Here is a 19192-nt window from a genome sequence, read left to right as displayed (position 1 = left end):
GTTTATGGAATCTGGAAGAAGGGAGGAAAAGAATAAAGCCTTTGAGTGGAAGCCTGTTGTATAGTTACTATTTACAGGAGAAATACAAGAATGGGCACCCGTTAGGGAAAGAAAAATAATAATAGAATAGCTTTGACATAGTGCTGGGGTGGGGAAGACAGCCTACTCACTGAAGAGTTCCCTCAAACAATACTAATATTCTCTGCATTTTTCTCAAAGCTTTAAGGAAGTTCAGGCTCAAACACCCTGAACAAAAACCAGCAGGTTCAGATACCCAAGAAAATTTTATTACAACAAGCTGGCTGTTGCTTATTATATATCTATTTTTTATATATATAATATATATCTATTAAAAATAATAATCTCTGCATCTCAACTAAAGCTGAAGCATGAATCCTCCAGTACAGCCAGTATGAAAAAGATATTCTTATTAATTTTTATTTTGACTGTGTCACAGTTTAAACCACAGCCTGCAACTAAATACCAAACGGTTGCATGCTCACTCCCCTTGCTCTCCACCCCCTGCCCCAGTGGGGAGAAGAATCAGAAAAAGGTAAAACCTGTGGGTTAAGTAAGAACAGCTTGAAGTAAAGTAAGAAAGAATGAAAAAGGAGACAACAAAAAGAGACACAAATAAAACCCAAGAAAAACAAGTGATGCACAGTACAGTTGCTCACCACCCACTGACCGATGGGTGCCAGTCCCCAAGCAGCGATCAGCAGCCCCCGGCCAACTCCCCCCACTTTATACACCAAGCATGACATTCTATGGTATGGAATATCCCTTTGGCTAGTTTGGGTCAGCTGTCGCAGCTCTGCTCCCTCCTGGCTTCTTGTGCATCTCCTCAGCGGCAGAGCATGGGAAACTGAAAAGGCCTTGTCTTAAGAGTAAGCACTGCTCAGCAACAACTAAACCATCAGTGTGTTATCAACATTATTCTCACACTAAATCCAAAACACAGCACTGTACCAGCTACTAGGAAGAAAATTAACTCTATCCCAGCCAAAACCAGGACAGACTGTCAAAACCACAAGAGCCAAGAGTTTTTTGTAGCCATACACACAGACAAAACACAATCACTTCGTGATCACTGCTCAAGGGATTTATGCAGAACTGCTTTCAAGTAATTTAGTTCTCAGGTTTCAATGAACATCACTAGATATATTTTATATCCAAGTATAAAATTTTGAGACAGAATACTAACCTGGAAGATAAATATAGGCTACAGTAAATGAAACCACATAACAAAAGTCATACCAGATCAGCATAAACAGTACTCCTACAAAATCATACTCCTATTTTAATTCAACCAGCCAACAGTAGCTGTTTTGCAAACAAACCGGCGTAACAGGTATTTACAAATCTAAACGTGATGAAAATCCACAGCTGCAAAGAGTTTCAGCATCAAGCATATAGCGTGGGGAGAAAGAATACCATTAGACTTATAAAAAAAAAGAATCATTTAGAGGCATTACTTTGCAAACTGATAAAACCTCCTGCCAATATGCAGAACAATACCTTAAATACGCTCATTAAAATAGAAAATCATCATCATAGCATGGGTGAGTAGGAAAGGGACTTTTTTGTAAACTGTACAAACACATTAAAATCTTTGTATTTGTATTCACCATATAAATGTGTATTTTATCAGTTTATTAACTCTTTAAGAAATCCCACTAAGTCCCACAGGCCCAAATTCTGTCCCTCAACTCCCACTGACCCCACTGAAAGACATAGATATGCATAGGAATTTGAGACTTACATTTGAACACAGCAACAAGAGCAGCATTATTCAGTTAAGAGCATTACAAGTCAATGAAGCGGCACTTCAGAAACAGCTTGTTACTAAAAGATTTGACAAGAGAGACTGTGAAGCTAAATACATTTTCTAAGAACACAGCCATTAGAATATTTCAGAATCGCATTTGCCCCATTTACCTTTCAATACCTGGTGAAATCCATCAAATATTAAATTATCCAGGTTGAGGGGGTGTTGCTTGGGTTCTTTGTTTGCTTTCTAATGAAGCTATCATTTTATTCAAACCACTGTCCAACCTACATATGCAGAAAACTTACACGGTCATGTGGGCATTTCTCAGTGTAAACAGCATATATGGAATAACAATAAACAAACTGTTTAAATAATATTAACCATTCATGTGGCTCAGGAAGTTTTAGGAAGCTACTCATAAAAAAATTCTTATCACAACACTGAAATTCTTCAAACAAGAAAGGATGGAGGTAGCCACAACAGTTTTCTCCAAAGGACCTGAAGCTTTCCAAGCACTTCAACAATGTCAAGTGATTTTCATTTACCATCCTACAATTGAAAAAAACAAAACTTACCAAGAACACCACTAGAAAATGAAGGGATCACTACATTAATAATCATTTGAAAACAGGATTATATTGTATAGGAAGCCTCCCACCACCAGCAACAAATTCTGTGAAATTCTTTTCTTAGAGTTTCCAAATGAAGACAGTGTTTCAAAGGAAATGTTTAACAGTATATAAGTGGCATAATATTCATGCTCCCTGTGCCAGCTGGTTTAAATACACAGAAGGCAAGATCTTGTTCCAATACTCTTATTTTACATACAAATCTTGGTGAGAAAAGGTATTAACTTTTTTTTTTTGTCAGGCAGAACCAAGACACAGAATTAAGTTATCTGTACAAGATCTAAATTTCAAAGACTACAAGAACACAAGTCAAATGTCCTCTCCTGTTCTTCCTTTCCAAATCTCAATTGTTTAAAAATAATTGAGTTTAGAGTACAATCTCCCAGGAAACCGAACTTGCACAGTTAAAGAGTCATTAATCTCCAGTAGAACTGTAGGGTAGTATGAATAACTAGGTGCAGGTACAAAAGTGCACTGGCTTTACTGATAAAAATCACACCACGTACCATGGCATGTATATTGAAAATTCTACTACCTGAAAGAACATCAAGTGCTCCAAGACTATAAGACAAAACATTCAGTTCCAGAAAAAGGCAACAGCTTACGATTATTATGAAATTGTTTTAGTAATTTACACTATCCTATGCCACATGATTTGCATAATCTTCTCACTCTGTAGAACATCAATACACTGGATGAGTCACCTTGCAAGACCTCAGCTCAAGCTTTCTGCCCTAGAGTTTCTCTTTCAAACCCAACTGATGTCTGCTTGGCCAATAGCAGTCTTGATGAAGTTGTTGAATTTACAAGCATTTGCAGCTTGTACAGATTAGATAGTGATATTATCTGGTGGGGAATTACAGTCCTATTCTTTTGGGGGAGACATGGAAGAAAATAACAAAGATTAATTCCATTCATGTTAGATACCATGTCTATCATTATAATTGGTGCATAGGACCTTCAAACCACGTGAAGTCAATCCTTGGAAAAACAAATGAACAATGACTTCAGCTGTTACAGTTTGGACATTTACAGGTCTATTCCACAGATTTTGGCTATTAAAACTTTTTCAGTAACAAGTAATCAAAAGACAGCAACTGACCAGCAACTAAAAGTCAAAAGATTTACAGAGGTGCAAATGATCAGTATTATCAGTGACAACCATGAGACAGAATCAGTACAGCCAGTCTCTTCTTCTCCCTTTTCTATTGCTGACCTGTTACCTTTTATACTCCCAGACTCACTTCACACATTGTTTTAGCTCTCTCAGAACTAATTTTATTTGGAAGCAGAAGGCAAGAATGATAATGAAGATAAGCACTTGGGGTTTTTTCTGCTTACACCTCTGGAAGCTGAAAGGACAAAATTCAGAAGGCAGTAAGTAGCATTTGTTAATGGAAAAGAACTACATAAACAACAATAAAAAAATAACTCCTACAAAAACACCCAGAACAACAACAATGAAGTGTTTACCCAAACCCTAGTGTAAACATTTTTGGAAAAGCTCTCTATGCATATAATATCTACTCAGTACTTTCCAAAAATCACCACGCAATCGTTTCATTTGCATCTTTTCAACTCAAAATACTACAGTGAAGTATTGTAAGCTTTAAGAACATCTCAAAAAACAAACACAAAGCGAAAAAGCAACATAAGCTGTTGCTTCCTATCCAGGACACTGGAGTATTTGATTTTGCACATTTAAATCCATATGGAATCTTACCATTGATCTTTCAGAATATCCAAACAAATGGCCCCAGTGACTGAGCTAATATTAGGATGCCATATTTTGGTGATAAACCGCACCTACAAAACAAGACAATTTTAAAAACCAAAAATGGTTATTAAATGCAGTATATTAAGTAAACATTTAAAATACACTATTCCTAATAATGTTATAAATAAATGCTAATTTAGGACATAGCAAGCTAAAAACCAGAAATAAGGCATATGATACCACTTATTTCAGGAGGCTTCAAGTTTGCAAGGCCATTTGTTAGACAGCACCTTAGTTTACTCAAAAACATAATGGACATCAAATTCATCCCTAACTGCTTTTACATACACTGTCATATGTGTGTATATCCCTGCATCACACAAAGCTGTTTAGAAATATCCTCCAGTAGTATCAGTGTTTCAACATAAGCAGACTGTCAAATACAGACTTAAAAATGGACTTTCTAGCATTTACGAAGTGAGACAAGTCCCTAAACTCTTAACGTAGGCATGGGATCTCACCGTTCAGCTAAATTGCTGGTAGCTACAGAAGAATTACAAAAAATTTCCTTGGCGGATGCCACCACTTCTACAACAGTCTCATTACCCATACACAGAAACCTCTTCAAACAACTAAACCTTAATTAAGTTACAATTATTCTTCTTTGCTGTTGAAAGTATCAAGTCCTGGCATTCATTCATTGATCATGTGCACATTTTTTCAGTAAAATCAAGTGTATGCATGCTCATAAAGCATAAATAAAATCAGTTTCATTTTGGTTTTTTTTAAAGACAGAGTTAAAAGCAGCATTTTCTTTTAAGAGTCTCAAAACCCAAAGCTGTCCTCCGAAAGGAATATATACACACCTTTAGAAATTTCTCCTTCATTTTCTTCAAACACCTCATTTCAAGTTGCACTTTAACTGCCTTCTAGTGACTTTGACCTATCTCTGTTTCTCATTTCTACCTCCTCAACCCAAAACTCTTCACAAACATCTTACATGCAGCACAGAACTTTCAACTTTGCCCCTGATCTGCAAGCAATTCAGTGCAGAGAACACATTATTTGTCAGGCACTACAGCAAAAGACTGTACATCCAGGGCTATAATAAAATCAGTGCAATCATGGTGTATAAATTGGCAAGACCATAACAGTTTTGCTTTTCAGCACAGAAAATCAGAGATCATCACTCTGAAAAACATAAAAAGCCATGTAAATACTAGGTAATTTCTCATAGTGAATGACGGGTAACAATGGCTGTCAAAGCACATACTGAACGAGATAAAGAAATCCTTCGGATGAAAGGCAGGGCTAGACACAAAGCAAAAAGGCCTCCAATTCAAGACTCCAGACTCAGCAGTACTATGCTACAGTGCACTGAGCTTCTAACAGCTGTCTATAAACTTCAGAAACGGAAACCACCAAACCCTAAAGCAGCAACTAAACCATGGTCCACAGACCCATCTTTCAGCATCTACGAACTGTTTCAGTTCTCCTTATTTTAGCTCCCTCCAGAACACATGCAGATGAAAGAACTGAAACCAACGGATATTTCATTAGGACTTTCTTTCACTCTAGCCTCAAGCAAGTCATTCAAAGGACAAAAGCCAAGGAGCTACGAGCTACTGGCACTTCTCCCTTCCTCCTCTTCTCTAGTTTCTTCCCAGTATTACATACCAGGGTGAAAATAATCAGTATCTAGGACACATTCATAGTTCAAAGACATCTTTCAGGCAAACGGAAAACCAATCAAGAAGCAGCGTCAGACAACTCAGGAGTCTGCTGATTCATCAGAAGCCACTGAAGAGTGCACTAAATCAGGACATGGGAATATACAGTTGCCACTGCACGTGGCTGGAGAGAGCACTGTTCAGATTGATCCATTTAGAATAGAAGCAGAATCACAAGTTTTATACAAACCTTCAATGGAGTTGCAGTAAGACCATTATATTTCTCTATTGGTTCAAGTCACACAACTGTACACCTCACTATTTCATTATTAGTAGAAACTTGGTAGGTTACAGCCAAGACTACTAAATATAAGTTATGGAGCCCAAGAAATTAAAAGAATCAATATTTATCTATTACAGCATTTCTTCAACGATACTGAGGGGGAGGGAAGGCAGTTTTACTTCATGTAGAGACTATGGCTATTTGAAAACTGTATTTCTCTTGCCAAAAGAAATTACTTGAGGGTCAATAATAAGGCACAAGCTCCTCCCCAGAATTTGCCAGTTTGTACTTCTAGGAATAATCAGAGTGTACTTCTGATCGGACACAGCTATGCATTCTGCATTATTTCTACCTAAATAGGACAGCTCCAATGCCTTTCTAGAGAATAAAAGAAAAATGGAACACGGGTACTACAAAGAGGCTATACATGCAAGCAAATCAATAAGAATACTCAAAACCAACTTGTTAGCCAAATTATTCTACTCAAAAAAAGTGTTTACAGTACCTTAGGAGGATTAAACGGATATGTTTCTGGAATTTTTATTTCTAGTTGATACCTCCCACCTGCAAAAGACAACAAGTTAGAAAGTAAAAACAAAAACAACATTACTCAAGCTTAGTCTTTCATGACAATGAATTTTACTTTTCTAAATGGGTAAGTTTTCAAGTAACTCAAATTTACTCAGAAGTATTAGCTAGAAGATACTTCTAAATGTCATACATTTTGTAAATAAATGCATATAAAGTCAATTTAATAAAGCTGTATTTGCTTATGCAAATCAGAATCTGTATTTCTTTGGTATATTATATGTACATTCTCCTACAGTTTCTCATTTCCAGTGTTGTAATTTCCATAATCTATTTCCATAAAATGCATCAAAATGTGAACAAACATCCCCCCAAACAGATGAAGCAACAGGCCACAGAACACTCAGGCTGAACACAGGGTATTATATTATTTTGACTCTCTTCTGATACCTCACACCAATAAATCTCAAAATTACACAACTGAAAATGACTGTATTTCATTTTTCATTTTCTGGAACTCACCATTCAACTAAGTCATTTAAGAAAAGCTCCCATGCTTTGGGGGAGAAAAAATAAAATAATGAAGGAGGCTCCAATGTTACTATGTTCTACATTACTGTCTGAAGCAGTTAACTTCTACTCCAACTCTGCAAACACTGACATACTCCTACTATTAATATAGTTTGTAGGATTACAGCATGCAGTAAAGGATAGTATGAGCACGGCAGACACAACCACCTTCTACTGCCCTTTTCTAAACTTCTCATTTTTCTCTCCCCATTACAATATTATTACCTGTGTCTATTTCAATTACAGTTTTGTTAACGTTCAAGTTTACTATCAATCCTGATGTCTTCTAGAGCAATCTCAAACTATCTCTGCCTGCTTACTGAAAATCATTTGCCAGGCAGTAGTTTAATAACAAAAAGAACACAGTATAACAAAACATTTAACACAATTTAAACTTTTTTACTTAGAAACTGAAAGCAATTCTCACTTCCAATTTTTCTCCTCATCCTACTGCTGTTCTTTGAGAAAGAAACCTTTTCCCTTATTCAATACACTTTGTTACCATTTATAAATTCCTTGAATTAAAGTTGAAGAAGCTGCAAACTATTTCCTTTGGGACTTCAAGAGTGATTTACTCTGTTCAAATCACTCTATACAAAACCAACTCTCAAGTAGCCTCAATAGAGGCAGCAAGTTTCACATGTGGGAAAAACCACTCAAAGGAATACTCTGAACAGTTATAGTCTATGGCACCTTTTAATCTGTGCCAAAACGCACATTAGCAGCTAGTAATAGCTCTCACTTTTAAAGTGTAATTCAGTCTAATACATGACACCTGAAACTGGTTAATATCAGTTTGGCATTTTACACTACCTTCCACAGCTGTTCTTTCTGACTTAAATACTACAGTACTAACTTGAGAAGATATTATAGAAAATACAACAGAAGGCAGGCAAATAAATCCAAATTTGTAATAGTCAATGTTTAAGTTGATGGCTTGTCTGCTTACGGGACAGCACAGGCGAAATATTTTTGAAGATGTACATCAGCAACAGACCTTAAATAAGTTTGCTTTTCCTTTTGTCTGAATTGAAGCATAATTCAGCAGCATTTTTTCCTAAGAAACAGAACAATTACACTGTTGCTGGATTGCAAAAATTCACCAGTCCCTGTATGATTTTACTGCCCTCCATTTTGTACGGTAATATAAAACCTATCCTTAGCTATTACCATTTCTTCTGCTTACCATGAAAACTTGTCTTTACAAGACAGACTATTACAGCCTTCTGCATAACAGGCTATTCAGCCACCAATTTTTTCCACCTGGAACGCACAAGTCCAAAAGATTTTAAAACTGCAGGGACGACTGTATAAATGTATCATCGTGCACTGAAGTTTACAGTTCAAAATATATGCTTTAAGACAAATTGAATAAATCTGGATATTAATTTCCTTAATACTACATTTAAAATACAAGTGAATAACATTAACTCCTTCATGCCAGTATTTCTGCAGATTTTTTTTTAAAAGGTGTATGCATACGTATGGCTTTTTCATAGCTATTTAATACTTGATTGAATTAAATAGTTATTGCAGAATATCCCTTCTGTACTCCTACTATAACATGTCTCACAACAGAGAGAGAGTAGTTTTAACTATTTTCCTTGAAGAAATACCCTATTACAAATTTTACAGTTACTGTGGCTCAAACTTGGCTTGAAATTTATACCATGATTACACATCCACTAATCTAGACTTTCAAAGGTCCTCTCTCCAGACATACATGTTTTAACATGGAATGCAGATGTGTTTCCATTTACCTTGTGCCTTGCAATATTCTGATAACTGATCAATATGAGTTGACACCGACAGAAAAATAAAAGCTGTAAAATTTGTCAACAACAGATGGCATTCTTCCTCTCAGTCATAACTCAAACTGAAGTCCTGACATCACCTATAAAAGAATTCTGCAGCAGCAGTTTGTTTTCAGATACCTCACCAACTGTGTTCAACAACAAACAGTAGTGTTCTTTTGCTTCACAATGGCCCTAGAATTCCCTCCTGTGTCACAGAATTGTCTGACCTGAACTACTGCATTAATTAGTTTTTCTTCATAAAGCACTTCCTGCTGTGTCATTGTTCAGACTATAGATGACAGGATTACTGCATTAGTCAAAAAATGTAAGCTACATACACTGCCAAGACCTTCATAATTACATACAGGAATAAATGCATGTAACTATGACACAGAAATATTAACATTCCAAAGTAAATTATTCAAGTGTCAGGAAACACCAGAAACTGGGGTGCTGTAACCTTCATTTTGCTCTTGGTGCATATGCCTTCTAGATTAAAGCAAGCATACGATCATACTATTTTTTCATGGGCTCCCTCCCATAATCACAGTACACGATAGTTTTAGCCCCCCAAAAGGTATATTTACAATATCCTCATCATTAAATGTACTCATATGTAAGTATGCATGCATTTCACATCAACAAACTCCACACTAAATACATACTGCTGATTTTTGTTAGCAGGATATGCTGAATATTGAATACACAGTGCTCAGCTTTTGAAAATTTGGTCCAGCTGAATTATCCAGCATTACACAGAACCCAGTTCTCCAGACAGACGTTCAAATCTTTTTTTACCCTCTTTATGAACTGCTATACAGTTTTTAACTTGACATATGAATACATCTTTCATTTCGAATAACTCAATTTGTTCTCCAAAAAAGGGCCATTTTATTAGCTGAGGTAGTGCTGACCTGGAGGGGGGCAGGGGGGAAGGCAAGCCATACAAACCAACTCGCCTGAGGATTAACTCTGAATGTAAAAAAACCACTACCACCAAAACCCCACAAAACATCACCCTCCCCTCACCATTGAAATGTTTCCCAGTATCCAATTAACTTAATTTTGCAATATTTGTATTGTATTTGCAATAATTGTATATAGGACTTGGTTTTACAAGAGCAACTATATTTGCAAAAAAAACCCCAACTGTTACACTTAACAGAATGATCCACTTCCAAACAGGTCACCAGTACAACAATGTATTTCAGATCCATGGCATAGTTCTCCTTCTAAATTGAAGGCACATGTTATAACCAGAAGAAATTACCTTCTTTTAGACATTGTCCTCTGTCAGCTAAACACTACTGGCTGATGAGATGAGGACAGAGATGATGGGGGAAAGTGTAGGGGCACAGGCAGGGACCTGCCGTTACTTGCTGGACAGCAGAGGAACTCTGGGACTCAAGCTCTGGAGGGAAGCATCCTTACCATTACAAATGCTTCTGCTTTTCTGTTCTCTCATTTCCAGGCTAATTTCCTTTCTCCTCAGCTTCTGACACCTTTTTACCCCTGCCCAATATTCTCCAGTGTCAACATTCTCTATGTCAGGCTGTTTCCTCATCTTTTATCTGCCCCGGGCCCCGGGCGCGGTGGGGCAACACAGGCACTGGGGAGACTCTCCCTGCTCTCAAGTCCAATGCTGCTGCACCAGCAGCTCCTAGTCCAGAGAAGCAAATTACAAGGGATGTCCTCCTTAGCGAAGGTGCAACAACCAAATTTTTCCATCAGTAGTCACTAACACTTTCAAGTGCATATACACCTACACAACAATTTTCAGATATTTACCCATTTGATGAGAATTTATTTTTCAAAATAATGACAAATGGCACGTGTCTGGTCTCCGGGCAATACTCAGGTCCCACTCTTGGCTCCAAGGCATAGAGCAACTACAGCAACTGGAAACTTACAAAACTGTTTTCATTTCCAACAAAACAATTTATTTGCCTGTAACACTCCTTGAAACTTTTTTTTACTGGAAGTTCAAAGAGAAAAAGCATAGATCATAGAATGGCTTGGGTTGGAAGGGACCTTTAAAGATCATCCAGTTCCAACCCTCCTGCCAGGGGCAGGGACACCTTCCAGTAGATCAGGTTGCTCAAAGACCCATCCAGCCTGGCCTTGAACACTTCCAGGGATGGGGCATCCACAACTTCTCTGGGCAACCTGCTATAAATCCTCGTTTGTCACCAAGGAACTTCAACAGAAGTTAAAGTAGCCTGCCTGCTCCCTATGTATTACATAAAAGCAGAAAGTTTACAAGTACCAGCACTATTGAGTAATTTGGTGTCTCTGACCAAATAGGCTATATTAGCTTCTGTCAAAGGTTCAATATGTAGTAAGTTATCTTGCTTTTTTCCAGACTGAAGAGATGCACAATTACTGATATCAGCTTTAATAAACAAGAAAGCTGATAAGGTGTCATTTTTTTTAAAAGAGCTATAGACATGAAGTTCTCCTATATGGTCATCCTCCCCCAGTATAAATTAAGTATTTGGACCCATGGATGCCTAGAGAGTAATCCCAAATTTAACTTGCAATGGCATCTCTCCTTGAGGAAAAGGCAACATGTTTTTGAATGACCACCACCTTAGATCACAGAAATACATGTACAGTTAACATTAGATTCTAAAGCTCCATTTCTTGATGCTTCATGACTAAGGAGCTTAAACTATCAAGAATGTAAACAAACAACTAGAAGTCAAAATTGTACCAATTACACTGCACAACTTATACCTGTAAATTAACTCTTGATATGGGACAGTCTATCCTACTGTAGAACAGATCCATCTTCAGGCAACACCAAAGTTGAATTGAGATATTTTTCAAGCTTAGAATTCGTATTAAAAAAAAAAAAAAATCAGACTATTTTAAAACATGTAGGTCTACACTTTTATGCTGTAAATTAATTTTTACAAACAAAGCATCTCAAGACACATGATGCGAAGTGTACAATGACTGCATACACAAAAACATTACTTGCCTTCATATGGTGTGTCCGGAGGTCCTGCTATTTCTCCTCTTAATTCTGTAAAATTCTCATCTACAAGATCTACTTTAATTTGATTTTTGCTCGTCTTAAAAATAAACAGAGAAACAGAGAATCATAAGTAAACATTTGACATACAGAATTCCCCCAAAAATGATATTTTAAATTTTTAGAATAGTTGTTCAAAATAAATAAATAAAAATCTTAAAATATAGTAACCTAAATTAAATAGCTGTCTTCCAGTTGGTTACTTCATGAAAAATAGACTATCTGTGAAACATTTGAAATTTAAATAATATTATTTAATACTATCACTAAAATAAGCAAAGTAACTCAACAATGTAATAGCTAACACTTAAGTTGATTACATTTTTGGAAGACCATGATCTTTCAAATCAGCTATTAATTTTACATATCGTAGACTATAAAATTAAATTGACCAAGTTACACATAGTTTTTTTTTCTTGTTTAGAGCAATGTAATTAGTAATAGACACGATTGTAATCTTCACTGGAATAAAGACCTCCCCAAATGGAGCATTCACTATTTTTAAACAATATGATGATCTAAACAGAATACTGTAGTCTTGCTTAAGATCATATTTATCTTTAATATTTAGCTGTAAGGTACAATTTATTTATACACTTGAATTTCACTGTCACCTCCTCAACATTTTCACACCCCGTATCGACTTGCCTACAAATTAAAAACACTGTATTTTGATACTGAAAAAAACATATGTTTTCCAGAAATCAATTCTCAGAAGTGTTTAGCCAGAGCTACTCATTTCATTGAATTTGCTTTCCAGGTCCAAAGAGCAGCATTAGTGAAATTCCAGGCAGTAACTTTTTTGGTGGGATGAAAAGCAAAATGTCCTTCTAGAAAGATACCATAAAGGTTTTAGAGGTAAGTAATTACAGATTTGTCCATTCTGCTACTTCTGTATACCATGCTCAACTGACTGCAATACAGATTTCCTGAACCCTATGTTATTTTTTTCCAAGAATGCACAGCATCTTCCCAGATCCATTAAAACTCTTTCAACTAGTTCTAAACCAAAGAGCCTTGTGCAGCTGCACTTCTCCCTCAGAGCAAACCTGGTTGCTGACAGTTATGAGAAACAAGTTAAGTCTGATAAAGCTGATGGCTGCCATCAACTGGTTCTTGTATCTACCAATGCTCTGAACTGTGAAGGACACAATTCTCTGAAAAACAGCTAGAAGATTACCTCTATTTCCTTCCTGTAAATGTTCTACAGATTCAGGCTCCGCTACCACCAACACCAAGGATGCTCTTCTTACCAGAGATGCTCACAGATATAAAAAAACCCAAATAAGTAAAGTTTCACCATGCAGAAGATAGTGAACTTCTTCATGAACTACTAATTTACCCGATTAGAAGTTCCACTAAATTAATCTGTAGCGGGTTTACATGGCAAGGTTTTCGTAGCAAGGGGGCTATAAAGGTGGCTTCCGTGAGAAGATGCCAGAAGCTTCCCCCCATGCCCAACAGAGCCAGTGCCAGCTGGCTCCAAGGCAGATCCTCCACCGCCAAGGCCAAGCCCATCAGTGACAGGGGTAGCCCCTCTGGGATAGCATATTAAAAGGGGGGGGGGGGAGAGAAAGAAAAAATATCTGCACCTGCAGGAAAGAGGAGTGAGACCATGTGAGAGAAACAGCCCTGCAGCCCCCAGCTCAGTGCAGGAGGGCAGGGGCGACTCCAGGTGCCAGAGCAGAGATTCCCCAGCAGCCCATGGTGAAGCCCACGGCGGGGCAGGCTGTGCCCCTCAGCCCATGGAGGTTAGCAGTGGAGCAGATACCCACCTGCAGCCCGGGGAGGGACCCACCCCAGAGCAGGTGGGTACCTGAAGCAGGCTGCGACACGGTGGGAAGCCCGCGCTGGAGCAGGCTCCTGGCAGGACCTGTGGCCCCATGGAGAGAGGAGCCCAGCCTGGAGCAGCATTGCTGGCAGAACCTGTGACCCCATGGGAGACCCCCGCTGGAGCAGTCTGTTCCTGAAGGCCTGCACCCCGTAGAAAGGACCCACACTGGAGCAGTGTGTGAAGAACCGCAGCCTGTGGGAAGGACTCACGTGGAGAAGCTCATGGAGAAGTAACTGTCTCCCATGGGAGGGACCCCACACTGGAGTGGGGGAACAGTGTGAGGAGGAAGGAGCAGCAGAAGCAACACGTCAGCAAAACTGACTGTAACCCCCATTCCCCATCCCTCTGTGCCGCTCCAGCGGAGGAGGTGGAGAAATTGGGAATTGAGTTAAGCCCAGGAAGAAGGGAGGGGTGAGGGGAAGGTGTTTTTTCCCCGACTGGAACCGTAATAAATTAAACTAATTTCCCCAAGCCGAATATGTTTTGCCTGTGACTGTTACTTAGTGCCAAGTGATCTCCCTGTCCCTATCTTGACCCACGAGCCTTCCATCATATTTTCTCTCCCCTGTCCAGTTGAGGAAGCGAGTGATAGAGGGGCTTTGGTGGGCACCTGGCATTCATCAAGGGTCAAACCACCACATAATCCAATGGTGATCTGGGAGCTTTTTACATCTATAGTGACACAAATTTGTCTTAAACTTGGGTAAAAATCCTTCAACGCACACAAATGAGACAGCACCTGCAACAGCATAGTTGAGGCCAACTACTGCACTTCAAAGAAAAAAGATTCAACCATGCTACAAATTAACAATGCACCACACACCTCCAAAATCAACAGCCAGTTTAATAAATACTAAATGTAATGGTTCTGTTTTACTAATTTTAGCTTTTTAAGTTCAGCATCAGATCTTGTGTTGTCCTTCATGACAATAGCTAAGACATCAGAGAAAGGAAATTATCCATATAATAGACGAAATTATGTTTAACGTATTTCAGATTTACTTCCTTTCATGCTACTGTTCATGTAAGTTGTCTGACCAGAGAGCAACTACAACACTTTCAAAGCTTTGTTTCCATAAAACTGAGCAGCAGCAGGACAGACTGTCCCAGCAAGACAGCCTCCACCAACAGCCAGGCACTGTAAGAAATCCAAACTGAATCCAAACTCAGTCACTGGGAACACATTCCTTTTGCAAGTTTTCCAACTCCCCTTTTAAGTTTGTTGCGCTCACTATTCCAACCAGCAGCTCATTCCACAACCTCACAATCGGTACAAGCTTTCTAATCTACAATTTAGGTAAAGTTACAATCTAGTTACATCCACCTGTGACAGCATTGTGTCCCAGCTTCAACAAATTTCTTCGCATCTAGTATTTATTCCCCTCACTAAACACATGGTATTCATACAGATCTCCCTTTTCAGATTTAATTTTGCTTTAAACAAGCCGAAATTTTAATCCTGACACACTGGTTATTTATTTTTTTTTTTTTACATCCCACAATCACCTAACTAGCCCTACATAAGTTAAGATAACGTTTCAGAATCAGTGCCACAAACGCTCTGTTGCACTCACCGAAAATACATCACAAGCAACATAACTTAAGATCAAATTTGCCATCTTCTGTGGCAATGTGACACAAGGCTTAGATGAAGTGACAAAGTCCCAGCAAGGCTTCCTATGGAACTTTTGGCCTCTTCAGTGACTGCACTGTGCTTCCTCAGAGGTACTGTCCCTGTGCATTACCTCATAGCTCACAAAGCAGCACATCAGTCTTATAACCAATACAGTTAACGAGTCACCAAGACTACCTGCTCCAGTAATGCAGGTCTATTCTGGATCTCCTGCTCTCCCTCTGCCAACTTCACCTGGTAACCTCAAAGCTGACAGCAGTTGTTGTTGTTCTTTGCAAATAAACTCGTAACTTTCCATCCTGAGGACTGAAGCAACAGTAAAAGGGATTAATTTCAATGATACAATCTATGGTTAACCCATGCTGCAGCTTGCTTAATTTTCTGCTTAGCATTTTACTTTTCTTCAGTGCCCTGCACACAGTTGTAACAGCCTGGGTATTCACCTTCATATTCAATTTCAATTAGTACCACACTAGCTGTTTTTCATAACAAATCCTTCCTGACTCCACAAATCTGGTAAAACCCAAACAAACAAAAACTCTGTTGCTAAGCTCAGTCTCTTTCAAGAGTCAGTGATCCTGGTTCCTCCATTCGAGTTGACTGCTTTTTTGACTACAGCTATAGCTATCTCCCACTCTTATTTTCTTTGTACAGAACCTTGGGGGGAAATGGCAGGCTATATTACACTGTTTCAGTGTAAAGATTAAATTAATTTCAGGTTCATACTTAAATTCTACCATGTCTTCCACATAACAAATGCATTTTTTTATTTACGTAGCTGACAAACCTTTTGCATGATATTCTGATAGACTTTTCAAGGTGCAACTCAGCTTGACCTTGCCAGTTCTTGCTTTTTCCTTCATCCCTGGAGCAATAACTAATATTTAACTGTAGTGAAATGATTATTCATCCAATTAAATCTGGAGTGTCTTCCTACAGTATTTCCCCTTAATGAGGATCACATAGGATAAAATTACTTAATTTTAGCAGCTTTAACAGAATAAATCCCCAGCCTCCACAGTAATCACCTGAGTGTCTCAAAAACATTACCAACAGCAGAGTTCTCCAAAAGCGTGCCTCTGACACCAATGATCTTAGCACAGAATTTATGAATCAACTTGTGACCTCACAAGTTGATTTTCCCAGAAGCAGTTCTTCTACTAAGACCTCATTATGCTTCCATACCAAGTCTAACATAGCATCACCTCCTGTTGATTCAGTAACAATTTGCTGACTAAATGGCTGGGCTAGCAATTTCTGAAATAGGAGCCATGCCATCACTAGCAGCGTTTATTTCTGTAATCTTAAAAGAAGTCAAATTCTGTAACAATACAATTCCCACTAGTATTTCTCACCAACATGAAAACACTCCACTGACACCGAAATCCTTTACTAGGAATCTACAAGTCCAACATTACAGAACCTCCAGCAGAACTTCCCACCATCACACCTGAAAATTATTTTGATCAAGACTGATATAAAAAAAAAAAGGAGTGTTAATGCAAAGTATTACATAATGCACGATGACATTCCCTCATCTTTCTTTTTTCATATTCCAGTTAGATTACGCATAGCCTTTTTTTCCTTTTTAAATGTATCCCCTGCTTCACACTAGGGGTCTAGTCAAAAGATTTGTCATCTTTTAGATCATCCCAACTGCTGAGACTCTTTCTGCACTGCTATAGTCATGCCTACCTGATTTTATTGTGCCTTGTGGAGATTAAACACAAGCATGGAGATTAAACTAAAAGCATGAGGCAGAAAAGTTGGGGAAAATTCATATAAGGCACTTTCATCCATTACAAAAGCCTTATCTCTAAAAAGAAACCCAAATGAATCAATCCTTCATGAAGAGTCATTCTGTGAGCATCTCCTGAAGACTGGACATTCAATCACATTTATCACAGTAGCTACTGATCAATAGTATTTTGACTTGTCTTTGCCTGCCTCCTCATTGAAAAAAAATATCCAGAATTACACTATCTCATTTTGTATCTTCCTTGTACAGAACACACAACCCACTCCAGAAACTTCCAACAGTAAATTCTGCCACTGTTACGACTTTATCAAACACATCTCCTTCACTTCTACTGAAGTCCTCTTAGAAAGCAGCTCCAGACCTTGTAATATTAGTCTCAGCAGACAACAAGCTCTTCTGTTACTTTTATTCACCATAATCTACAGGCCTTAACACAAAGTCCCTCAGAGAGGCCTACCGCCTTTCTGCAGTTCATTCACCCTTCCTCCTGAGCCTTCCATGCCATTGCCTCCTCTCTTCTCCAACTGCCTTTTAAAAAACCCTTTTACTTATGTGTCAGTCACGGCTTGTTATTCTCTTCTCTAGTCCAGTACCTCCCACACTGAAAAAATCAAAGTTTTCCTTCACAGAAAATAAAAAGCTAGAAGAGAGCCAACACAAAACTGTAACATATCAACACCACAGGAGCACATTAAGACACGATCATAAAAACTGCACTGTTGTTCTAAACATTTGTTTTCCACATATAAAATACTACTTACTACATTAAAAAAAAATTACATATTCCAAGTTCTATCTTGAGATAAATCTACTTCATGAAGACTGAAGGTACATGAAATGACTAAGTAGGAATTACAGGTGCATTGGATTTTTTTTATGCTAAAAAGCCTCCAAATTCCAGTTATTTTGATAAGTAAGCTGTCAGAAAAAAGTTAACATCAAGTAATCAGCATAAAAATGCCTATTATCAGAGCTGGCAACGTATGGATAGATACCGGTACATTTAACAAAAAATGCAGGAGTAACACATTTCTAATTTTTTTATTATTATTATTACATAGTCAGCAGTTTTTTACATCTATGTTGAACCTCCTCAAGCAGAAGGAAAAAAATGAAACCCCAAAACCCCAAAAGTCCTTCACACTTCTGTGTCATCCATAGCTGCAAAACACATTATAAACTTAATACCAGATGATGAGGACTTACAAAAAAGAAATTTTGAGTAAGGTTATTGGAGAACTAATCAGCTCTACTTATCCCCCCACAACATTATCTTAACACTAGACCTTTGATCCCTGCATCATAATATTTCTCTAAAGAAATTTAACAGGCCAAATTCTCCACTACACATCCATTAGCATCTATACCATGGTTTACACTGTTGTGGTCAGAAAAAAAAAAAGGAAAGAAATTATGTTTATTAGCAGTATTAATAGCTTTGATTCAGCACATTACTTTCTTAAAAAGAATAAAGTAGTGTCAAAATTAATTATTACTTGTACGTTCTAAGTGTATCTGTCTCACCTTACACATTCAGATGCCATGTGCAAAAATTCCTATCAAGTATCTTTGGGTATAAATGCCAAGATGGTAAACAAAGATTTATAAAAACAAAAAACACCACACACACTATACCAAAAAAAACACCCTAGTTTAAATAGAATTAGATTTTGAATTTAAAACCCAATGGTCACTTTTGAATAACTCTGTTCATGCAAAAACAAAAAAAAACAAAAGCAAAACCACCCACAAAATCCTGCTATTCACCACAGCAATTCACTATCTACAGCTGTTGATTTTATAGGTCCTATAACGTGATTTTCCTCCATCTTAAGGGGAACAGTCTGTACCAAGGTACTGCTGTTTTCTGTTAATTTACCTTGGGTTTACAGAAAATAACTCATAGAAAACTCTAGAAACATATGTATACAAAAAACCAGTCAAAATCCAACAGAAAAACCCTGA

The 19192-nt window shown here is 37.9% G+C and overlaps 1 protein-coding gene across 4 annotated transcripts in view; it reads right to left on the bottom strand.

Annotated features, from left to right (window-relative positions):
• UBE2K (ubiquitin conjugating enzyme E2 K) overlaps nucleotides 1-19192 on the bottom strand; it is a 46918-nt gene that overhangs the window by 14445 nt on the left and 13281 nt on the right. For all 4 annotated transcript variants that reach the window (XM_037391629.1, XM_037391619.1, XM_037391639.1 and 1 more), the window contains 3 exons: nucleotides 11948-12041; nucleotides 6576-6634; nucleotides 4124-4206 (listed from right to left, as the gene is read on the bottom strand). In XM_037391629.1, the coding sequence (XP_037247526.1) occupies nucleotides 4124-4206; nucleotides 6576-6634; nucleotides 11948-12041 (236 nt within the window). The remainder of the gene's footprint in view (nucleotides 1-4123; nucleotides 4207-6575; nucleotides 6635-11947; nucleotides 12042-19192) is intronic.

Source organism: Falco rusticolus, chromosome 1 (assembly GCF_015220075.1).
Source record: "Falco rusticolus isolate bFalRus1 chromosome 1, bFalRus1.pri, whole genome shotgun sequence".
Taxonomy (NCBI): domain Eukaryota; kingdom Metazoa; phylum Chordata; class Aves; order Falconiformes; family Falconidae; genus Falco; species Falco rusticolus.
This window is presented reverse-complemented; position numbering and strand designations above follow the sequence as displayed.